Below are 23434 nucleotides of genomic sequence, written 5' to 3'. Positions count from 1 at the left end.
ATTTAAAATTTTCAGCCATTTAGTATGCTGTACTAAGGCCAACAACTGTGCCAAGTTTGGAAGAAATTGGTGCAGCGGTTACCAAGATATACACATGTAACCATAAGTGGGCGTGGCTACGCCCATTTTCCAAAAATTTATAATATTCTTATTTTTCGTCTAAAAATTATTGTAAATATCAATTTTGAGTGAATTATCTTCAGTAGTTACTAAAATATCGCAGTTTTCGTTTTTCTGAAAATTACCGTTATATGGGAGGTAGGCGTGGTTATTGTCCGATTTTTAAAATTTTCAGCCATTTAGTATGCTGTACTAAGGCCAACAACTGTGCCAAGTTTGGAAGAAATTGGTGCAGCGGTTACCAAGATATACACATGTAACCATAAGTGGGCGTGGCTACGCCCATTTTCCAAAAATTTATAATATTCATGTTTTCCGTCTGAAACTCATTGTAAGTATCAATTTTGAGTGAATTATCTTCAGTAGTTACTAAAATATCGCAGTTTTCGTATTTCTTAAAATTACCGTTATATGGGAGGTAGGCGTGGTTATTATCCGATTTCGCCCATTTTCAATACCATCCGTCCCACGCCCAAAAGAAGTTCACGTACCAAGTTTCGTTAAGATATCTCAATTTTTACTCGAGTTATCGTGTGCACAGACGGACGGACGGACGGACGGACAGACAGTCACCGCTTAATCGATTTCTCTTTTCATTCTGATCATTTATGTATACATTTGTCTATATCTATCTCGATTCGTTTTGCCTGTTACAAACAACCGTTATGTGAACAAAGTTATAATACCCTTGTGCACAAGTGCGCTCGGGTATAAAAAGAATAGGTGTGCACAGCTATATGCAAGCAGGTAAGTGTATGTTTATATCCCAAATGAGTTTTACGTATGTACTTCGTCCAACGTTTTTACATTGACACTACGGAAAACCCCAAAAACACTCCACCTTTTTGGCTCATTTCACTCCACTCGAAAATTATATAGAACGGCAACGCTGACGTGCATTACTGTAATAAGTACAAAAGACACACACATACACTTACATACGTAGTAGATACATTTTGCAGACGCGTAATAAATTGCAATACGTTACATTAAACAGATTTCTTTTTCTGTTGCTTGTTCTTTCGCAACTTCTTCTACTCCAATTCGTTTCTTTTGTGCTTAGGTATTTATTTGTTTACTTGCTTTTAAGAGTGTCTTTGTTGTTGTTGTTGTTGTGCGAATGCAATTATTATTATTATTATTGTTGTCACACTTCAGTGTTGATATTATTGTTGAATCTTCATATATGTACATATGTTTGTATGTATACATGTTTGCCTGTGTGCGAAAGTGTTTGTGTGCCATCTCCCTCGACTTGTTGTAAGTTTATTTGGCATCGCATATTGGCTTTTCATTACTGCAAATGAAATCGCAAATGTTAGCGCTGTCACAACAGCAACGAGAACGAACGGCTTTTTGCTTTGAGTGATGTTGTTGTTACATTTTTGCTGTTACTGCCACTGATGTATCGCTTGCCAAATATTGACAAACAACTTTAACTGACAGCCGCCAAAGTTGAGCGTGAAGTGCATAAATAGAAGTTTGAAAGCAATGCAAGAAGAGAGTGGAAATTAAAAGAAAATGTATAAAAAAGTTTAATGCTTAAAGAAAGAAAAGTGCAGAATAATGGTGAATGTATTTATCCGAAAGGATAAAATTTAAAAACACAGCAAATGGGTGTTACAAAAGTGTGGGTGTTGAATTTTAAGAAATATAAAAAGTTGAAAAAAAAAAATTGAAAATATTTCATTTTAAATATAAAACAAATGGCAGCATGCAGAATATATGTCATTTTTTTGGTATTCTAAAAGCTTAAGATACCTCAAAATAATTGCCATTAAACGGTAATAGTATTATTTTTGCCAAAATAGAACTAGTGTGCCACCGAGACGACCATGATTTGAGAAACTAAAATTTCATTTTAACAATTTTTTATTAGAACACTTGAAATTTATTCTAAAATGGTTATATAAATGAAGAATGTAATAAATGTATATATTCGTGAAGAATGCTGTAGGAAAAATTAGTAGTTAGTAGTAACAATGGTATGACTTTTAAGTTAAGGCGTAAACGTGTTAGCTGGCAGTTTGTGGTGCTACAGCGCGTATACGTTACATACACAACCATTTTTTTATGTTTTCATTTAAATACAATTTCGAAATGAAATATCGTTATTTATGGAAAACTGAAGATAATGCAATTTTTAAGGCAAGTGTGCCTCCATTTTCGACCAAAAACACATTTTGTCGAAAAATGCAATAACTCGTGAGATTTGCTCATATACATACATAGGCGCCACCGAAAAATTGCCGCCCCCATTTCATTTAGTCAAGAAACTTACTTAAGTACGTGCTGCTTTATTGCAAATCGTGGAGAAATTAATACGTACCTGTTGGCATATAAACTAATTGTAACCACAACATATTTTCTTTTATTTCCAAATGCATTTATGCAATTTAGTCTTATTAAAATTCTCCACAAATGTTTTCAATCAAACCCTCAACTCCCACTGCTGTGTAAGTCTTGCGACATATGTACATATGTATATACGTTTTTATGTATATGCTTTCAACCCTCAAAAATGTTTTGTTTAAAATATGTACTTATGTATATTCGCAAATATTCTGCAAATATTTTACATTTGGTATAGTGTAAAATTCCAATTGCAAAATGCCTTTCATGACCAACGAAAATTAATTGAATTCCATAATAGCATACAATTTGAATGTTAAATTTTAAGAATAGTATTTGGGTACATAACTTAAAGGTAGGGTAATGAAGTTGCGTGTGGATGCAAAGCGCAAAAGAACTAAGTTCAAATAGCAAGCAGGAAAAGAGTTCTAATTGATTTGTTCTCCTAATGAATAAAAAAAATATTAAAACTCAGTGGCGTTATGATAAAAACCCAAATAACATAATCAAGCAAATTCAAAAATTCACTCCCAGCAGGGTTGTCTTTGGTAAATTATCACCAAAACTGGTTGAACAAATTTTTAATTGGTAAAAATGTATTTTTTTTTTTTCGTAGATTTTGATTCAAGTATCTTTCGTAGTTATCTTTATATTATAAATTTCTTTCCAAAAGTATAGCCTACTTTATTATATTAATTTAAGAACACTTTAATGCCACTTTATCCATAAAAGGCGAACAAATCGTGCTCTATTCAAAATTCCTTTTACTGGAATCTTGAGGACCTTTTAATTGACTAAATATTTTAAATGATTCTTTAAATACACATTGTGACAACTAAAAAAAAAAAATCACCAAGCGATTTTTGAGTCACTTTATTTGTCTATAATAACTCCAGTTGAAGAAGTTTTTTCAACCGATGAAGTTTCGTTGCTGCCTTTGGTTTCATAATTTTCAATATCAACCATGATAAAAACATTACAAGGTAAATTCATTCTCTCAATTCGTCGGCCATGATTTTGTTCTGACGTTTGGCAACATTTTAAAATCATATAAAATTGAAAATAAAAAAATTAAATTGTTCACAATTGTTGTTGTTTGAGATTGAAAATGAGAATGTGTGTGCGAGTTTGAGTTTTGATTTTAAAATTATATTGTTGGCAAACGTCAGACTGCCTCTCAATGGTTTTACCTTGTTATGTTTTTATCATGATATCAACTATCATATCACTGGTTAAATAAAACCTTGCTTACTAAAAATTTTTAATTTTTATTAAAATGTCTTAAAAATAGAACCAGATTTAGCAGATTTTTTCAAGTGGGTGGTACGTATTTTTTTCATCAGTGGCAACCCTGCTTCCGAGTGAATTGCGCCCTCTCCAAAATTGAAACTCCAAAGCGAACTAGATTGCAATTCACTCGGAAATTAATTGCAAAACCTGCCTGATTGATTGAAAAAAGAGTTTTCTCGCCATTCGCACATTCGTGATAGATTTTTCGGCATGGTTATCGATATTTTTTCTACATTTTAATGATATTTTTCAATGTGTTTATCTGTATTTCTATATCTACTCAACGCTATTGTTATCGATATTATTTGACACATTTTTATATTAAGATTTGAAATTTTTGTAAGCAAACTTTCTATGACTAGACTTATCGATATTTCACCCGGCCTTATTACCAATTGTTATCGATTACTGCCGGTATTGTTATCACTTGTTCCTATTAGCTACGATTATCAAATTATCTTCATAATTATTGTTTCGTTATTCTCATTAGTATGTTCATACTTACATATTTATACACGCAATTTTACTCGAGCTTTTTATTTGTATTCAAGGGTCTTCATCTAATGTGATAAAAAGCCGATAAACGTGATAAAATGATAAATTAATCGGTTTTCCATACATATTTTTATTTTTATTTCGTTTAACGGCACTTTATCACTTTTGTAATTGTTTGTAACATAAAGAGCATGAAAAGCAAAAAAGTAGTAAAATTAATCTAACGAGTAATTTAAATTTGTAACACCCCGTACATAGATGGCCCCTAGCCAGTATTATAGCAACATCAGGTTCATGAAACTTAAAGGAGATAGAGTGAAAGCGAAGCATCTTAAAACTGTTAGACTTAATGGCTTCAATAAATTTTTTCACAAGTCATTTGAGAAGTGCATAGATGCATATGTCCGTGGTCGTATGTGTGCATATATGCTGCATACTTTTAGGCTGCTTTGGATTACTCAACAAATAAGCGCTTGCATTATAGAGGAACGAACAATTCTTTTAAACAGAACCATGGAATTGATAAGACGTATGTTGTCATTCAATAACTAGATTAAATTAGATGAAATCGGTGATCCATAGACTTACATACATAAGTATTTACAAAAGAACCCTTCTCGAAAGGGCACTAGCTCTTAAGACTTGCTTGATAAAGGAGACCTGAAATTCAGGGCTATCACACTGAATCCATCGTAGTCTTATTTTTCGTGAAATCTACGAAAATACTATCACTGAATCTGAATAACTGCGAACGTGGCATATACCTTCTTTGTATGCACACGTTCGGAGCAATTCGGATTCAGCTATTAGATATTCGTAGATTTCACGAAAATCTGACTATGATAGAGGCGGCGATGACCCAGATTATTTCAGCATATCAAAGCAGCAGCAACTAGATAAAAACATTTCCGGAGCGAGTTTGCTAAAATTTCACTTTCAGCACAATCCCTTTACATCAGCGCTTTTTTTCTCAATCCGCACTTTTTTCATTTGTCACAATTCTTTGTAGTACAACCGACATACTATGCCTCTTTACTAACCCAACTCTCGAACTCAACTACGGCATTCCCTTACACAGCTTGCAATAAACTAGCATTTCCATAAATATGAAACTTTAAATTGCCACCTTTTAGGCGCGCGAGCCCTTCACCGAAAACCCATTGTGCTTTGTAATCAACCGCAAGCAGCGCAGCACCAACACAACACTGACGCCGAGGGCTCAAGTTTGAAGGCAATACGATTAAGCAGCTGGTGAGTGGATGATGTGAGTGAGGGAGAGAAAGAGATCGAGTGAGAATGCGCTTTGTACGAGGCAAGGGGCTAACTAAGCCTATAGAAATTTGTGGCTATGCGCTGCTCAAATGCGGCAACGCGTAATCATCTTTCAAATCATTATCCTAGTGGTCGTCACTGTACGCCAACCAGCCTTGTCATCAAAGCGAAATCTCATCTTTCATTACGCTTCCTTTTCAACCAATAGTCTCACTTCCTTCGCTCGCAGTGCGCGCCTCAACAACTTGCTGTGGGCCTTTGCCGTTCAAATTCAGTTATTTGCTGGATTTTTTACTTTTTTTTTTTTTTTGGTTTTTGTGAAGCGTATCAGAAAATAAATTGTGCCAGCAGCATGTCAGGAAATTTTTAAGCTCATAAATGAGCTTATAATTTTCTATGTGAATGCTTGCTTGTGAAATTTATTATCCGCAGTTTCCTGCGTTGTCATTTTTCGTTTTGCTTGCCTTTTGATATTTTTATTTCGAGTTTTCTTCGTCTTCATTTTTGTTTTGCTGTTGGGTTTTTCCTATAATATTCGGTGACGGCCGTTGAAATTATTTCACACTGATTGTGATTGGACGCAATAAAATTTGCTTGCGCGCAATGTTGCCTGCTATCGTTTACATTTTTGTATTCTTTCCTAATTTTCTTTAAGCGCTCTCCGCGACCGTTTTCCATCATTTTTCTCATTTCGTCATTTATTAGGTGCCTGTGTGCGATGTTTTCTTGCTTCAAGTTCGCTTCTTTTTTTGCTCTTTCAGCGCTTGCCTGCCCTACCGCTCAGGCATTTGAATATCAAATGGAGTTGTCAAAATTTTTATAGGAATTGAGTGGCTTTACACTTTCGCATTCGCAGCTTGGCTGTGCATTTACCTTACTTTTTCATCAACTGGTCTTCTCTAAAGTCTGCCAAATTGCGCTGCCACTGCCTTCGGCGGCATCTTTAATTTTACGCCCCACTTGATTAGGCCGATTTGCATTTTCATGAGTCCTTCTCGCACACCTTGCTCTCCTCTCTCTTTCTTCGGCTTACATTTCTCTAGCAATTTGTCTCTAAATTTTTACGTTTGATATTCGCATTCTGCGTCTCCAATTTTAATTTTGCACAATCGCATTTTGTTCTAAAAAAATAAAAAACGAAAACCAACCTGCTCATTTCATTTCATTGCATACTCTTAGGCGCACGTTCACACAAAATTAAAATTTATTTTTGTTCGCCTCAAATTTTATTTCTACCACTCTGCCAACTGCTTTGAAATTCAAATTCTTGGCATGCTAGCTGGCATTTTTCCCTGATTGTCCAAGAAGAAGAATAACAACAGCAGCGTAAACAGTGAATTTTTGTCAAATAATTTTTGGCGCAGCATCGCATAACTTTTCTCTACACGTATGTACTTCACATACTACCTCTCCTTTACCTTGCCTTGTGCAATCAGTAGAAAACTTTTCTTTTGTTTAATAACAAATTCGCTGACGTTCAGTGGAAATTGAGGAAATTCTCTGTGGCATGGCAATCAAATTGATTCATTAAGGGTGTATGTATTATAGGAGGTATTTTGAGCACGAGCGCTTGCAATTTGCAGCGCCTAAATGTATACTGGTGCGCCGTAAGCGAAAATTAGTGAAAGCAAGGTCAGTGCGAACAAATTACTTTGGAGAATAACTAATGAATGCGCGGCGCGTGGGTAAATTGCTCTAAGAAGAAAGTATTTTCGCTATTTGCACTTTGGTAGTAAGCGCCTAAATGTAGGTCATGCTCAGGGCATAATAATGAAATTGCGCTGAATATAATGAGTTGGAAAGTGAGTACTTAGTTTTCATGCCAAAGGAGTTAACCCCAATAACCAATAACTAAATGCTTTTTGTTTCATAAGCAGCTGTTTCTTTAGAAAGAATTATAAAGCAGTTTCTTAGCAAATTGAAGTGTGTATGTGTACGATTTCAATATCTTTACAATGCAGTAACCAAATTTGCTATTGATTCTCTTGCTTGGAAAATTGTCCCACAATTGTCGCCATAATCGTTTATTTACTTTTCCTTTGCACATTCAAAGCTTTAATTTTAGCACCTCTGCTTCTTCGTAGTGCATTTGCAATTTCCATGCATTTACTTAAGTAGCTGCATTTGTGGAGCCATTTCGACTAGCATTTGTGTGCGGCATTAAGTAAGTGGGTACTATTAAATTCGAAGACATAAAAATGAGTGGAAAAGGGGAAAGTAAAACAAATATGTTAATAGTAACAGTTTTGGAAGCAGAAACGGACATAAAGTTGGCTAATTCTCTGATTTCAAAAAAGAAGAAAACGAATACTAAAGCGAAGGCAAACGATAATAGGAACTAAAATGATTATTTTCATAACAATATCGACAACAAAAATGTATCGATAAATACAGCGTGGCGACGAATAACTGTTACCCCGGTTTTTTTGAGAAATAAAAGGGTCCTTTATAGATTTTGCGAAAAAAGTATTTTATTGTCAATTTTCCACTGATTTTACTTTAGTTGTATTAATTAGTTATTAAATTTTAATCCCTATTTACATTTGCCAGCAGTTTAAACTTTGAGAGAAAAGTTCATTTGGCACGCAAGTCTTTTTCAGGTGTATTTTTTCTTAGGCTTTGTATAAAAAAACACAAAAAAGAAAAAACCTGTATAATGTTGGTCGAATGAATGGCCGTCCTAGTCACCAGTTCCGAGTCTATTCGATTTTTGAGTATGAGCCCTTATGTCGAACAAAAGCGGGAGTATAAGGGACTCAAAATGGACAAAATTTGCCTATGGTTACAGAAGATATGGAATAAATTAACTGACGAAAACCTGCGTGCCAAATGAACTTTACTCTCAAAGTTTACACTGCTGGCAAATGTAAACAAGGATTAAAATTTGAAAACTAATTAATACAACTAAAGTAAAATCTGTGGAAAATTAACAACAAAATACTTTTTTGGCAAAATCTATAAAGGACCCTTTTATTTCTCAAAAAAATCTGGGTAACAGTTATTCGTCGCCACGCTGTATATCGATTTAGAATATCTATAGGAATCAATTCCCATCGATATCTTCTATTAACGATATAGCCCGTTAATTCTTTCATTTCAAACAAAAAGGAGAAATCTATTGCTATAGCGAAGAGAAAAGAGAATTTGGAACATAAATTATTATTTTCATAACAATATCGATAACAAACGTTGATCGATAAATATATCGATTCCAAATAGCTATATAAACCAATAACCATATCGATACACGCATCGATAAATATTTCAATAGAAACATTTTATTATGCTATCGATAAACAAATTTATTTGTTCATCCTTTGACAACAAAAGGGGCGAACGCGATTGCTATGGCGAACACAAAAGAGAACTGGAACTAAAATTACACTGGTCTACAAGGGTTTTGCGAATAAGACGGGACCTGGTGTTTCCGAACGGATTTTTCGTGCTGAACACGAATCTGGGGTCCAAAACTTCCCATCACGTCACGTTTTCGAGAAAAAAGGGGTTGAAACCCCTAAAAACAGCGTTTTTGGCCATTTTTGAAAAATTGTAGAGCTGAACCCTGACGTGCTACAAACTTTGTATATGTCAGAAATTAAAGGCTAAATCGTGCCCTTTCGAATGAGCCCTATGCCGAATTAATCGCATGCACCCTTAGATCAGGGGGTGTATTTGTGTCTAGGAGTCCAATTTTTATATCCACCATATTCGACCCGTCATCTTAAATTTTTAAAATCTAACTGCAGATTCGTAATCAGCGACTTTTAATATAGTTAAAACCTTGGCATTATTAATTTTCTATGATCGTTTAAGATTAAATTCTTTCTGTGATCAATTTTTCCTGCACCCCTAAACACAAATACACCCCCTGCTTTAAGGGTGCACGCGATCAATTCGGCATAGGGCTCATTCGAAAGGGCACGGTTTAGCCTTTAATTTCTGATATATGCAAAATTTGTACCACGTCAGGGTTCAGCTCTATAATTTTTCGAAAATGGCCAAAAACGCTGTTTTTAGGGGTTTCAACCCCTTTTTTCTCGAAAACGTGACGTGATGGGACATTTTTGACCCCGGGTTCGTGTTCAGCACGAAAAATCCGTTCAGAAACACCAGGTCCCGTCTTATTCGCAGAAAAAAAGTTGAAATTTGTAGACCAGTGTTATTAGTTTCATAACAATATCGATAACAAAAATGTAACGACTAAAATATCTATAGTTATCAATTTCCGTTGATATCTTCTATTATTGATATAGCCCTCTTATTATGCGATCGATAAATAAATTAATTCGTTAATACTGTGACTATAAAAAGTAGAAAACGAAAAAACAAAAGTTAACATGAATTAAAAAAATTATTTTCATAAAAACAATTATAACAATAAACGATAAATATGTCAATGAAAAATATCGATAGAACTTAACAGCCGCATCAATAAATATTTCGATAAACACTTTTAATTATACTGTCGATAAATAAATTAGTAAAATCTTTTTTATAATACATATATCGATAAAAAAGATCGACTTTATATTTGAGAATCGTAGCAACTCGTGGTGTGCGTCTACGTGTCGTTGCACGCACCGCTAACCACTCAGCCACAGCGGCCGTCCAACTTAGTAGTAGTAAATATGGCGCCTAGTAGTATGCAATATTAATTACTGAAGCAACTATCAACTTAGTATTTTGTGTACCAGCTGTGTACTTTTTTGAAGCTCTCTCTCTGAAGTGTCTCATAAAATAATTTCTTTAAGCTTAAAGTGTGGCTTTTCTACTTTAAGATTTAGTAGAGCTTCTTAGAAAAAGGGATAATCTATTTTACTTATTTATTTCATTAACGTCACTTGATTTTCCGTTTTCGTGCAGCTCAAGCTCATAATGCCTCTAAGAAATAGAACCGTTTTCTAATTTCTCATAAGAATATCGAGCAGACTTCCAGCATTAATAGCAGAATTTTTGTGGTATGTTGAAAGAGTGAAAAATTTTTAATAACCTAATAGCCTTTCAGCAAGGCAGTACATTGAAAATTACATTAAATAGAGGAAAATCAAACTCGGCAGGAATGTTGACTCAGCTACAACAAAACATCATCATAATAATAATACGCGATTTAATAGCAGCGCAGGGCAAGTGGAGGGACGAACACCAAGCAACATAAGAATTCAAACTAAATTTTGGAGGAAGAGAAGTGTATGTAGAAAAAATGCTAAAATAAACAAATAAGTAAACGAAAAAAATAATAATACTGCTAAGAAAAACAAACCACCGCAGCGCAAATGCTTAAAAAAGAGCTTGCAAAGCTGTAGCCAATACTACAATACAGCTCCACACAGCCAACCCGCAAGCCAAGCCAAAAAACGCTACTTTATCGCTTTAATGTGTAGCTTACATACCTAATGCAAACTCACCCCACCTTCCCCTCCTACTCAACGAGTCCCTCTAACATTAGTGCCAACTGAGCGCCAAGCCAGTTGGGCGCATTGCAGGCAAATGCTGGTGCGATAAGCTGCTTATCTTCATTTCAAAAGCAAAGCCGCAGGATAGCCAACTAGAAAGCGCCGCAGCAATAACAAAACAGTCGTTAGTGGAGCTGTAGCAACAATAAAAGCAGCAATGGTAGTAGGGGCGGTGGCATTGGTGGTAGTTTTAATAAGAATAGCTGCGACCGCATACTAATAGTGTTGCGCGTAAACGAAATGACATTTTTGGTCGCTACCGCATAGCAAAGTAGCTCTCCCTCCTGCTTCGCCTTCGGAGCAATGGGTTAGTAGTGTGGCACAAAGCCAGTCAAAAAGAGGAGAGCGATACGCAGCTGAAGGTAATGAACACAAGGCGATGGACAAATAACAATGGCTGGCAATGGAAGATGAATTGGGGCGATACTGGAATAGGGAAGTTTGTTTAGCTGGCAGAGGATGATGTTTAAAGACCGTGCAGCAGGAATGCGCATTTCAATGCTGCGTTACAATAATTTTATTAAATTTTAAATGAAAGAGGGATGGGCAAAGGAAGTAAGAAAAAATTTAAAATTAAAATTTACAAAAAAAATATATAAAAAAGTTGGTCAATCCAAGCAAGGTGAAATATTGTTTTTTTCGTAGGAGGGCAGTTCTGAAAATACAAAAAAAATTAAGGATTTATGCATCTCTACGGAACACTTAAAATGAGAAAAAAGTTACTCAAACCACTTCACCTCAATCAAACTTCGAATGGCATAAAACTGGAATTTGTATGTGCCTTTTTCAGACATGTACTAGGTCCTTATTACTCTTGTTAAAGAAAACCCCTGGAGTAAATGTAATATTTTTTGTACTAACATGGCAATTCAGCACACTTAATACAAACGCAAGGCATGCACAAAATTACAATAAATAGAAACGTTATTAAAGCTTTTCTATTTATCTTTACTTCGCTGAGTTCAACAAGCACATTTTCTTTTAAATAAAATACCAAAACACAATAAAAAAGCATTTCTAAACACCTGGAGCACCATTCAGCACTATTCAGCACAATTTAGCGCACATTTTCGTAAGAAGATTTGCAACGCTTGGAGTATAGATAACTTAAAGTTCAAATCACATATATTTATTTATGTCAGCGCTATAGTATCAGCTTTGTATATCATGCCTGCTGCAGAGGTCAACACACGTCAATTGGCTTCTCTGGGCTTTTTTTTTCAAAACTAAAAATGCAGGACACACCAAAATGATAATAAAACACCAAAAAAATAAAAAAATACCCCTTTTTTATTAACCTGAGCGCCATTCAGCTTCATTCAACACTATTCAGCACACATTTTCTCATACCCTCTTGCTTTTAACAGCTCATTCAGCTTATTAAGCTTTGTATATCATGCCTGCTGCAGAGGTCAACGCACGTCAATTGGCTTCATGCCACACTTGACATACTCTCACACACTTGCTCAAACACACATACATATGTATTTATTTTTTCGTTCTTTCTCATTCCATATCCCCATTTTCTTCTTTAATTTTTGACTCATACTAGCTCTGTTGCTACTGCTTTGCTTTTTATTGCCCGTTGCTCGTTTTGCTTGCTTCTTCACACAAACTATGCGGAAATTCATTTATAATTACTGGCATTATCGCAAAATAGCGGCAATCAAGAAAAGCATTGCATACTGTTGGGCGTAAATGTAGAAAAATAAATACTTCGTTGCATATTTAGTGGCGTGCGAACGTGATTGGGTGATTAGCGGTCACGAAGGAGAGAGTGCCGGGCAAAATAGTTTACTATGAAAATTACTATTAGCGCTTACTTGGAAGTTAAATGGTTTAACTGTGCGAGCGATTTCGGAAAAAGGGCTTTCAAAGTGTGATCGCTAGAAATTTGACTGTCCGCAGGCAGCCATAATGTGGACTAAAAACAAGCAGAACTTTTAGCTGAGGAGTACTTTTTGCTTAACCTAACTTGATCCAGCTGCTCTAGTTAATGCAATTTCTAGTCTGTTCCGCTAGAGCTCAATTCGGTATCAAACACTTTCATCACTTTCCATATCTGCTCATGTTTGCCACACTACCCTAGGCCGAGTGTGTCTTACTGGTTGCGCTTACCATGTTAGTACTATATATGTCGGGATATTACATAGATTTTTTTTGCATTCACTTGTGAGTATTTAAAAATACCCATTTACTACCTTCTTGCTGCTCATGGCACAGGCCAATATGTTATCGCATCCATTAACAACGCGCAATGGCATAATTATTAAGTAATTAAGATGCCATTTTCTGCCGTGGGAAGCACTCCTCCATTACTTTTATATATCAACTTATTATTTCTGCCTCACAAAAGAGCTCAAGCCCGCCTTTGTAAGGGTGTCCCTGCCAATGTGCCGCCTTGCCTCCATCTTGCGAACTATTTTAAAATTTTAATTAAACTTTACCGCCTCAACGGCGATTTAACTTTTTCTTCATTTCGCTTTGTTTACAATTTACTCTGAAGCCTACCCTTCGCTCTCTCGCACTCTCTGAAGGCCCTCGCCGTTTCGCTCTTATACTTTGCTTTTACTTTAAAATTACTAGCTACAATTTCCGTCTTTCGCACACTGCGACATTCAGCTCCACTCGCCGCTCAGCTTTGTTTAAGCCGCATTGGCATTCACATTTTAATTGCATTGCGTTCTTGCTTCTCATTTCATTCATTTCTTTATTTTTTGCTTTCTTTGTCTTCGATTTTTTTCATTTGTTTGTTAATTCCAACCAACTTGTTAGCCGTCTTTGCTTTATATTCAACTTCATTTCATTTCATTTCAATTTTCTTACTTTGTCTTCTTGTTTCTTTTCATTGCATACTTACAGGCTACCTCCTTGAAGGAGTTACGCCATCGGCACCACCGGATGTCCCACCAAGGAATCCAACAATGAATCGCATGAATAATGGCCGTTTAGTCCCTGGTAACCCAAATGATTTGGGCGTTGATTTCGAGCCATCGTGTTTGGTGCGAACCCCATCGGGCAACGTCTACATTCCAAGTGGAAATTTAAGTAAGTACTTACATACATACTTATGTACAAGCGTATTTAATAGTAGTGGTAGTAGAATGCGAGGAAAAAATGCCATGTATGCGCCTGAAACTATGCAACAATTGTTGATGTAGCAAATATTCGATTACTTGCCGAGTTTCTACAAATGCCGCTGCTTTGCAAATATTTCTATGTAAGTGTGTGTATGTGTGCTGAAGTAGGTGAAACGAGTGTTAATTAAAAGTGTTAATTGAAATATTTAATTGAATGCGAACCTAAGGATACCAAGAGGCGAGAATGTGTTAGGCAAGAAGAAGGACATTGTAGTAAAAGAGGAGGTAGCAGAAATAATTTAGAAGAAAAGGCGCAAAAGAAGCTAGAAGGCGGTGATAGTATGCGATTGGGTTTTAGCTGCAAGAAATTGTAATTTGATAGCTCGAGCGAATCTTTTTTTCGCGTTTATAACTTAGAAAAAATTTTGCAGATTTAAAAAAAAAAAATTGTGTAAGTTTAAGTAAATTGGAATTATAAGGAGGGCTATGGGAAAGTTGTGAAGTGAGAAAGTCTCAAAGATGCTTTCGCAAAAAAATAGAGACAAAAACTTAACTATGAACTAAGTAAAAGAAAAGCACAAAAATGCAAGTATACAGTTAATTAAAGAATTTCAAACTATTTTGCAGTTTTATTTTGCATCTACAGCAAAAATACTTAAAACGGCAGCAATCAAAATAAAAGGATAAAATAAAAATGCTACTTTTTTTATCTAAAAACTTAATAACTATGAGAAATATATCTTAGTACCCTCCAGCGTCAATTAGCCTAATTCAGCGCTATTCAGCGTACACTTTTTGACTTATAGTGTAATTCGGCAAACATTTTGCTTTTGTTACAATGTCAAAGACACCTGAAAATTAAATTCTGATGCTACAGCGGCATTATATAGCTACATTCGGAACAATTCAGCGCATGATTTATTAGATAGAATTACTTTTATAAAGCTTTCCCATTTAATTTAAGTCAATCACTCATGACTAATTTAGCATTGATTTATGTCCACGATTTTTGTACCATTTGTTCAAAATATTCAAAGTAAATCCCTTTATTTAGAAAGGCATACAACTTCTTAACATATGGCAATCACTACATTTCTACAAAAATAGATTTCGTGGCACTATAAACTGTTTGCAGCAGTTCGGTGGAAGCGTAATTTAGTACGGCCCATATTTTAGTTTTTATAACTATTTCTTCAGTATTTGGAGAACAGTTTTCAACTAATAATTTTTAGCAAAAAAAAACCGACTTAAAAAAAATATATATATATCTATATATTTCATAATTCAATGATCGGATCTAAACCAAATTAGTATGGGACCACCTCTGAGACACTACCTTTCCGTTGCAAAAAGAATTATCGAAATCGGACGTGGTCCAGAGTTAGGCGGTAACATACATAAAAAAAAATAATAAAAAATAAAATTAAATTAAAAAATAAATAAATATTCCGACGAACTGATAACCTCCTCCTTTTTCGGAAGTCGGTTAAAAACAAAAGTTGTCCTTTGTCGGCCTGCTTAAAGTTCAAAAAAATATATGTCACTCGAAAACTGCATGTATCTTGTGAAAATAAAAACAAAGTTTGTCTTATAATTTTTTCCAAAAAATAGTGCGAGCGATAAAAATATTTAGGTGGAAATTTTCATGGATTGACCCATATAAAAAAAAAGCTCAATTACTTTTCATTAAAAATAAAGTCGAAAAATCAATAGCCCATAAATAGCACATATGCAGTATATATACATACGCATAATGTAATTCAGCGCAATTCAGCACGATTTAACTCAATACAGCACTATTCAGCACATATTCCAATGGTCGCGAAAAGTACCCTGCACGTATTTTAGGCATTTTTAATTAACCTTACTGCATTCATCCTTACTTCTTTTAATCAAACGCAATATTTATGTGCATATTTTCGCAAAATCCGACGAACTGTTTGACTATGAAAATCTGAAATAACAGCACTAATTAAAATAAAAGTTTTCCTAGCTGTGCGCAAATTCAGCAACTGCAAAATGAAGGCAACCTCACTGACAAGATTGCTGATACTATTCGCCATTTACCGCTAATGGACAAGGCTTTAGCGTGAAATATACAACATCTGAACATGTATTCACATGCTCAGATGCTTACATATGTATGTAATTAACACATGCCCAGCTAGCAAAATTGCCAGACATCTGTTAGATATCCGTCAGACCCGTCGGCAAAAGAGTCTGAAATCTTTATGATCTCTGGCCGATATCGGTCAGAAAAGCGTATGGAGAGGTGGACAGGAAGCCTAGCAGATACGTCGTCGGAAATTCTGACTTAATTACCGACGATTCTGACGGATATCTAACAGATGTCTGATCAAAAAGTCGCCCAAAATTCTGACTTATTTTTCCGATGAGTCTGACGGATATCTAACAGATTTCGGGAGAAATGTCCAATTAAAATCTGATTAAATTCACATCAAATTTATTTATTTCGTATTCAATTTAACTCAATTTCATATAAATTGTGCAACTATGTATATTTTTATTGTTTTCGCTTCCTTTTTTCGGCCTCGTTATCCTGTCTTTGGACATGTTGAAAAATTGCTTAATTCTTCGACATGCGATTTAGAAGTATGTGATACATTTTCCAATGCCAAATCTATTTAAAATAATTAAAATATATAAAATAATATTAAAAATAATAATATAATATACATATAATATAGTATGAACACGAAATTATTAATCATTTTACCTTTTAAAAGTTTTATAAAGGTGAGGTCCTTGATTGCTGTATTAGTTTTCCCTGCACTCTACGAAAATTTCGCAGTATTCTGCATGTTTTTATATATCTTTGATGAAGTTTTAAAATTTATTGCAGTTCTATTATATTTTCTTTTTTGACACTAATTTCGGAGCACACTCACTTTTGAAGTAAAACTAAAATAAAATTCCAAAAACATTTAGCCGATCGGCCTTTGGAGGAAAAGAAAAACTAACGTGTCCGCCCGAAATCGGAGAGAATTCGATCAGACACATCGCATAAGGAAATTAATAAAATTGCCCCGACACTTCGTCCCGAAATCTGTACGAAATCTGCAAGGCTTGTCTAAATAGTCAACTTTTCACTCAGACATTAAATGTCCGAATTATTATTTTTCCGAATTATCTGATATCAGAAAATGTCTGGCAACTGTGCTAGCTGGGTGCCTACTCCAAAAAAAAAAACATAGAAAGCACAGAACTAAATATGCAAAGCCATTGAAAACATTGATTTTCGCAACGAAATAGCAAACAAAATGCCTACACCAAAGCATACATTTAGGTATTTGTGCACGTATGCGCCAGGCTGTATGAATATTGACCCATCACACAGGCACACACACAACCAGTGTAATCGATGCGGATATTGAGTCGTATGCGCGCGAAATTTCAGCGGCCTCTGAGCATATACTGCCCCATACAAGCACACACATGCATACAGAGCGAGCAAGCACAAATTAACGTTGCCTAGTGTTAGGTGCTGCACAGCCCTTTTCATGTTGCCCTTCTCGATTGACTGAACTTATAACGGTTTTTGTTTAACAGTTACTGCCAATACGATTCACTTTTGTTGAACAACTTCTCTGCAATTCGAGTACAAGCATAATCTATGTACACACACACACACACACACACGCGCATACAGGTGCATACATTAGAGCGCATTTGAAACCTATCAATATTGTATGCATACTTTATGGCGTTGCAATGCGCTCGCTTTCAAATTATGCAGAGAATTTTACATTTCACCTCGTTGCGAATTAATTAGTTCAAATACATAGTATGTATGTTTGCTGCTAATTAGCTAAATGTATGCAACTGCACTCACATACACATACACAAACACAAATGCATGCAAGCATATTTAAGAGAGCCCAATAAAAGTTTGTAAAATGTTAGGATATTCCTATGCAGGAATTAGAAAATGTTGATGAAATCGCTTTACCCATTAATTATCATTAAATTGACTTACACTTCATACTTAGTACATTGACACATATACAAATTTACATAAACGCAAACACGCACACACACGCACACTTAAATAGCCATACATATGTGTACCTTAGGGCTTTGCTGCTTTGTTAGCTATCTAATGAATATTATATTGAAAACTTGCATAAATAATAAATATGCGGCGTAAATATTCTCTCGCAACTCAAACAAGTGAATAAGTATCTATCTGGAGTAGAGAAAGCGAAATGGCGTATATATTAAGGGCCACTTTGCATTTTGAATATTTATTAAATATAGAGTAGAGCTGTTAATTAAATTTGCACGCCTTCATTTATTTGCTGATGGCACATTTTTAGGTGTTAGAAAGCAATTAACAATTACAAAATTTTGTAAATCTTCTGATAATGCGAAATGAGAAAAAAAGTAGCAAAAAGTTTCTTGATTTTATAGACAGCAATAGTATATCTATTTGAGCTTTCTTGCTTTAAGGCGCTTTAAGGGGCAAACTCTGAGTTGAGTGACCGAAAAGGAAAAGCAATCAAATTTATATTACATTTATGAAGTATGCCTTAGTGAAGAGCGAAGAAAATACAGTGTAAAAGCTTTGATCCAATTAAACCAATTAAGCTGAAAACGAGCTGATTTTAATTATTGTGTATGAAAAAAAATACGGATACTTTTTTGGTTTTTAGTTTGCTTGTTCGAAAAACAAGACGTCCGAAGACGGACGGACGGACAGACGGAAGGGCGGACAGGCAGTCACCGCTTAATCTCTCTCTTTCTCATAAAAGCTAATCAAAATCTTTTTTAAAACAAATAAACACCAAACAACAGCCTCAAAAAATTTAATTAAAAAATTCAATCTTAACCAGCCCTAAATGCCAAAATAACGTAAGCGACATTTTTTCAAAATTTGCTTTTTGATGCAGAAATTTTCCTAGAGCATCTAGATGCATTTCTGCATCAAAAATAAAATTTTGAAAAAATGTCGCTTACTTTATTTTGCCGTTTGGGGCTCGATACGTTGTTTAACCGCAAAAGCTCTATGAAAACTTATTTAGTACGATAAAAAGTTTTCGTTTTAAAGTGTTCTATTTCGCCTTCTTTAATTCTGTTAAATGCAAGTCTACGACAAACTAAAAAAATCGTACTTTTGTACTTTGAAATTTGGAAAAGCTTCTAAGTAAGTCTTAGATATAATTTTTCTGATTTTAAATTAAAAGTCTTATTAAAGTAATTTAATAGGTTCTAAAAATGATGTTTTTAGAAATGAGGGCCTTAAAAAAAATATGTCTCCAAAACTTCTACTTTTCGGTGAATTAATATCTAATAGATAAAAATCTTAGCTGCTTGAAATACGAGATACTTGAGCAGCTTAAAAAAGGGCATGAATATCAAGCAAAAGAAAAGGCTAAGCTGACTTCGTAAGCAGTTAAAATATTTTTTTTTTTTAAATTAGAGCCTAAAACAAAATATGTTTCCAAACCACTTCTTATCTGAGACTTAGTATCTTATAACAAAAAATCGTAGCTGGTGAAAACTATAAAAGTTTAAAGAATCACTACGCGGCATCGCGGCATTTATTTTTATTTTTTGCTTTAACGAAAGTTATGTTTCAGCAGCCTTTGAAAGCTCCTAAAACACTTAAAATCTAATAAAATATATTCTCAGCTGCAGGCTTAAAAGGCTTTCAATAAGAGAATTAACTTTACAATCGTTTGAAAAGCTGTCTGGCATTAGCTTTCATTCAATTAGATGAACAAAAAACACTTCTAGTTCAAACGATGTAAAAGCTCTGGAAAACTTTATCCTTTGCTAATTTCTCTTGAAATTTGGCATCAATGGGCAGAGAGAGCTTTCATCATTATAATGTCCAAACAAATTTTAAAGCGAGCTCAGAAACGATTATTAATTTTATGGTAGTTAAGCTCATATAAGTCACTCATCATGGACAATGAAAGCTTCTGATGAGGCGGCTCTTGGAGTTTTCGAAAGAAAGATTATGCGAAAGATTTACGGGCCTTTACGGGTTGGCGACGGCGAGTACCGCAGACGATGGAACGATGAGCTGTATGAACTTTACAACGATATAGACATAGTGCAGCGAATTAAAATACAGCGGCTCCGCTGGCTTGACCGTGTCGTTCGAATGGACAGAAACGCTCCTGCTCTGAAAATATTCAACGCGGGCCGCGATGCTGGTAACAGAGGAAGAGGAAGGCCTCCTCTGCGTTGGAAAGACCAGGTGGAGAAGGACTTGGCTTCACTTGGCATTTTCAATTGGCGTCAGTTAGCACAGAAGAGAAATGACTGGCGTGCTGTTTTGGACTCGGCCAAACTCGCTTAGGCGGTTAAGCGCCAATAAAGAAGAAGAAGGTACTTTAGCCAAACTCCAAAAGATTTCTTTAAGCTCCTGTTATCTCAATTAATCGATTTCACAAAGTAAAATTTCGTTACTAACGACTTTTAAAACCTATAACGGTTCAGAAGCCCTGTAGGCAAACCAAGCTTAATGAGGCTATTGATCAAACTTTGAAAGCTTTTAGTTTATTTCCTTAGGCTTAAGTTTCAACTGAAACTCACTTCCCGCTTTAATTTTGCCTAAAAATTAAAATAAAATCCGCAAGAACTTTATTAAACACAGTTTCTTGAGCAATTTATTCATTTATTTAAATTTGAGATTAATTAAAATCCTGATTGAATATTGAATTCCCTGCAATTCAATAAAACAACATAAATTGCTCAAAGCTTTTTAAAATCCAGAAAGCTTTGTATAAATAAATTAGAATTAATCAAGACAAAATTAATAGGCGCATGTAACACATACATACAAAGCCAATATCAATTAAGTTGGTATTCATATTTTTTGCGTGCGCTCCACACACTCAACCCTCGAAGCATTGCATATTTAAAGGCGTACACTGGCACTTAAGTCGCAAATAAGCCTGAGTACAAATATACGCACAGCTTGTATGATAAAAAAATATTTTTGTTTGCACACAGGTATATTTATAATTGTATAAATATATGTACATATGTGGGCATGCAAAAACCAAATATGAAACAGAAATGCTAGTTGAGCTGCAAGCAGGCTGCTGAATATACGCACACATATGTATGTAGGTATGTGCATACATTTTATAGGTAAATTTATACGTTTTTTTTGTATGTATGTTTGCAATAAATTAACTATATTGACACGAATGTGTGCGCTATGACAAACGTCAATTGCTTGAATTGCTCGGTTCAGCGCGCAACTACACATATGTACAAACATCCCAATAAACATTTTTGCTAAATCTCAATTTGAGATGCAATTGAGAATTGGTCCTTTTCTCAAATCTCAAGCGTTAATTCTCAGATGCATCTCCAATAACCAAACTAAAAGTCCCATTTTTAATATGGAATTTTCCTTTATTTTCAAATTGAGAAATGTTAAATTCTGAACTTTTTCTCAAACGTAAGTGGAGCGAAACGAAATGGAATCCAGTTACTCTCATTGCAATATTTATATAGTGTTACCAATGATGCGTATCAAGGAAACACAGTTTTTATAGGAAAGGATGTTTTATGCAATTTTACAGTTTTTTCAATAGCTTAGTAGTTATTCAGTTAGTTTAACAAAGAAAAATACGGTTGATGTAAAAAATTAGCAGCATAAAGTTGGATTTGCTATTAGTTACATAAATAGTTTGCGAAGTAATTTTTTTCAAAATAGAAAGACGATGCAATTTAATTTTTAATTATATTTAATTAAAGTGTTTATGCTCTATTGAATTCTTAAAAAAAAATTAATTTAGTGGAAACAAAATCCAACTGTTTTCTCAGTTTTTGGAATTTATTGCGATTCTTCCCGAAAAAATTGTAAAATATTGTTTTATTTGGATTTTTGATATTTATGCTGTTTTTAATGAAAAGCTATTGTGAAAAAGCAACGACAATTTGAAAAAAAAATGGTAGAAGTGATAGCTATTCGGAAATCACCACATTTCCTCATCAGACTGCTTCAGCGGTATTCGAACCGACCACCCCAGCTGACTCAGCCAGTTGCCTACGCACTGTGCTAAGTTCGCGTTGTTGGTTACCATCGATTTCTTTCTTTCTTGTTTAAATTTTAATGGCCAGTCAGTAGGCCATGTCGGCAGATCAGTCACAAACAAATTTTCACTCAAATCAATAAATTAATGGCATTTCAAATCACTTGAACGAGGTTCCATTTTCTGATAGACAAGTTGGGAATAACAGCGACCGCGGGGTTGAACAGCCATTTTGCGACTGATGCAGCAGACTACCGATACATTTCGACATCTGTGCCATGTTGACACGGATGGAACAGAACGGAATGCTAATAAATTTTTTTCGCAAATGTTTCTCAAACCGTTGTTAAGTGGTTGAACAATGTTTGAGAAAAATTTGAGAAAGTGTTTAGTTTCAAATGATAAGCAATACCGAAAATCCAATTGATAAATAAGATTTTCTCAAACGTTTGAAAGTGTTTGTTCCAGTGTTTGTTGGGATTTATAACACATATTAAACGGAACTATATGTATGTATGTATGTATGGATGTAGTGTCTGTCTGCTAACAGCTTCGCACCAGCCTGGCTGTCTGTCTATCAGCCTGCCTGCCCGCCAGCGCAAATAGGCTTGTCTTTTCCCTTAGCACTTTGGCTCTTTGAGTCTGAAAGTCAATACTTGTAAACACTCAAGCACAGCTGTTGCCATTGGCATATGTAAAATGCGTTGCGTCAGCATGTGTGTATGTCAGTTTCCAATCATGCATGCTTGCATGAACATGCATATATGTACATACATACATATGTGGTGTAGTGTACGCATATAATCACATTTATTTGCATTGGTATTTGTTGCGTATTACAACTGCCAACAGTCGGGCAACCAACTGACAGCAGCGGCTGATGGCAGCTGGCAGAAGTTACGTCACTCGTACAACATATGCACAGATGGTTGTGTGCGAAAATGCTTGAAAGTTTCAGCCATTGCTACGCAGGATGTGTGCGAGACCCTAAAAATATGCAATTTTTTCAGTTTGATGTACACATTTTTTTGACTTTGACTCGTATGCAGAGAAATTTGGCAGCTGCCGACTTTCGTTTGCATATCTTTGCATTTTTTTTTATTATTATTATTATATATCTCTTTTGGCTTTATGCTGTTTACTGCTGTTGTGCGCCATGTTTGCTGTGCCATGTTTAATATGCGCAATTTATTTATTTTTTTCTCCGACAACAAAATTCGCTGCATTTCATTTTATGCCAATATTCGCTGCATTTCACTTGCTTACTCGACTGAGTTTGTTTGCAAAAGGCTTGACTTTTTCACGCTGAAACAACATGAGCCGCGCGCGCGAGCCGAGGTCAATAACCATAGAT

The 23434-nt window shown here is 35.0% G+C and overlaps 1 protein-coding gene across 1 annotated transcript in view; it reads left to right on the top strand.

The window, feature by feature from the left end:
• Positions 1-14030, top strand: part of Ten-m (teneurin transmembrane protein Ten-m) — a gene marked incomplete at its 3' end in the record, with an annotated part of 321968 nt that extends 307938 nt beyond the window's left edge. The window contains exon 3 of the mRNA XM_017623664.1: positions 13845-14030. Coding sequence (XP_017479153.1) covers positions 13845-14030 — 186 coding nt within the window. The remainder of the gene's footprint in view (positions 1-13844) is intronic.
• Between the last annotated feature and the right edge of the window lie 9404 nt (positions 14031-23434).

The sequence above is a fragment of the Rhagoletis zephyria genome, unplaced genomic scaffold, assembly GCF_001687245.7.
Source record: "Rhagoletis zephyria isolate East Lansing unplaced genomic scaffold, Rhagoletis_zephyria_1.1 Rzeph_scaffold_00053, whole genome shotgun sequence".
Lineage (NCBI taxonomy): Eukaryota > Metazoa > Arthropoda > Insecta > Diptera > Tephritidae > Rhagoletis > Rhagoletis zephyria.
Note: the sequence above shows the minus strand (reverse complement) of the source record. Positions and strands in the feature narration are given on the sequence as shown.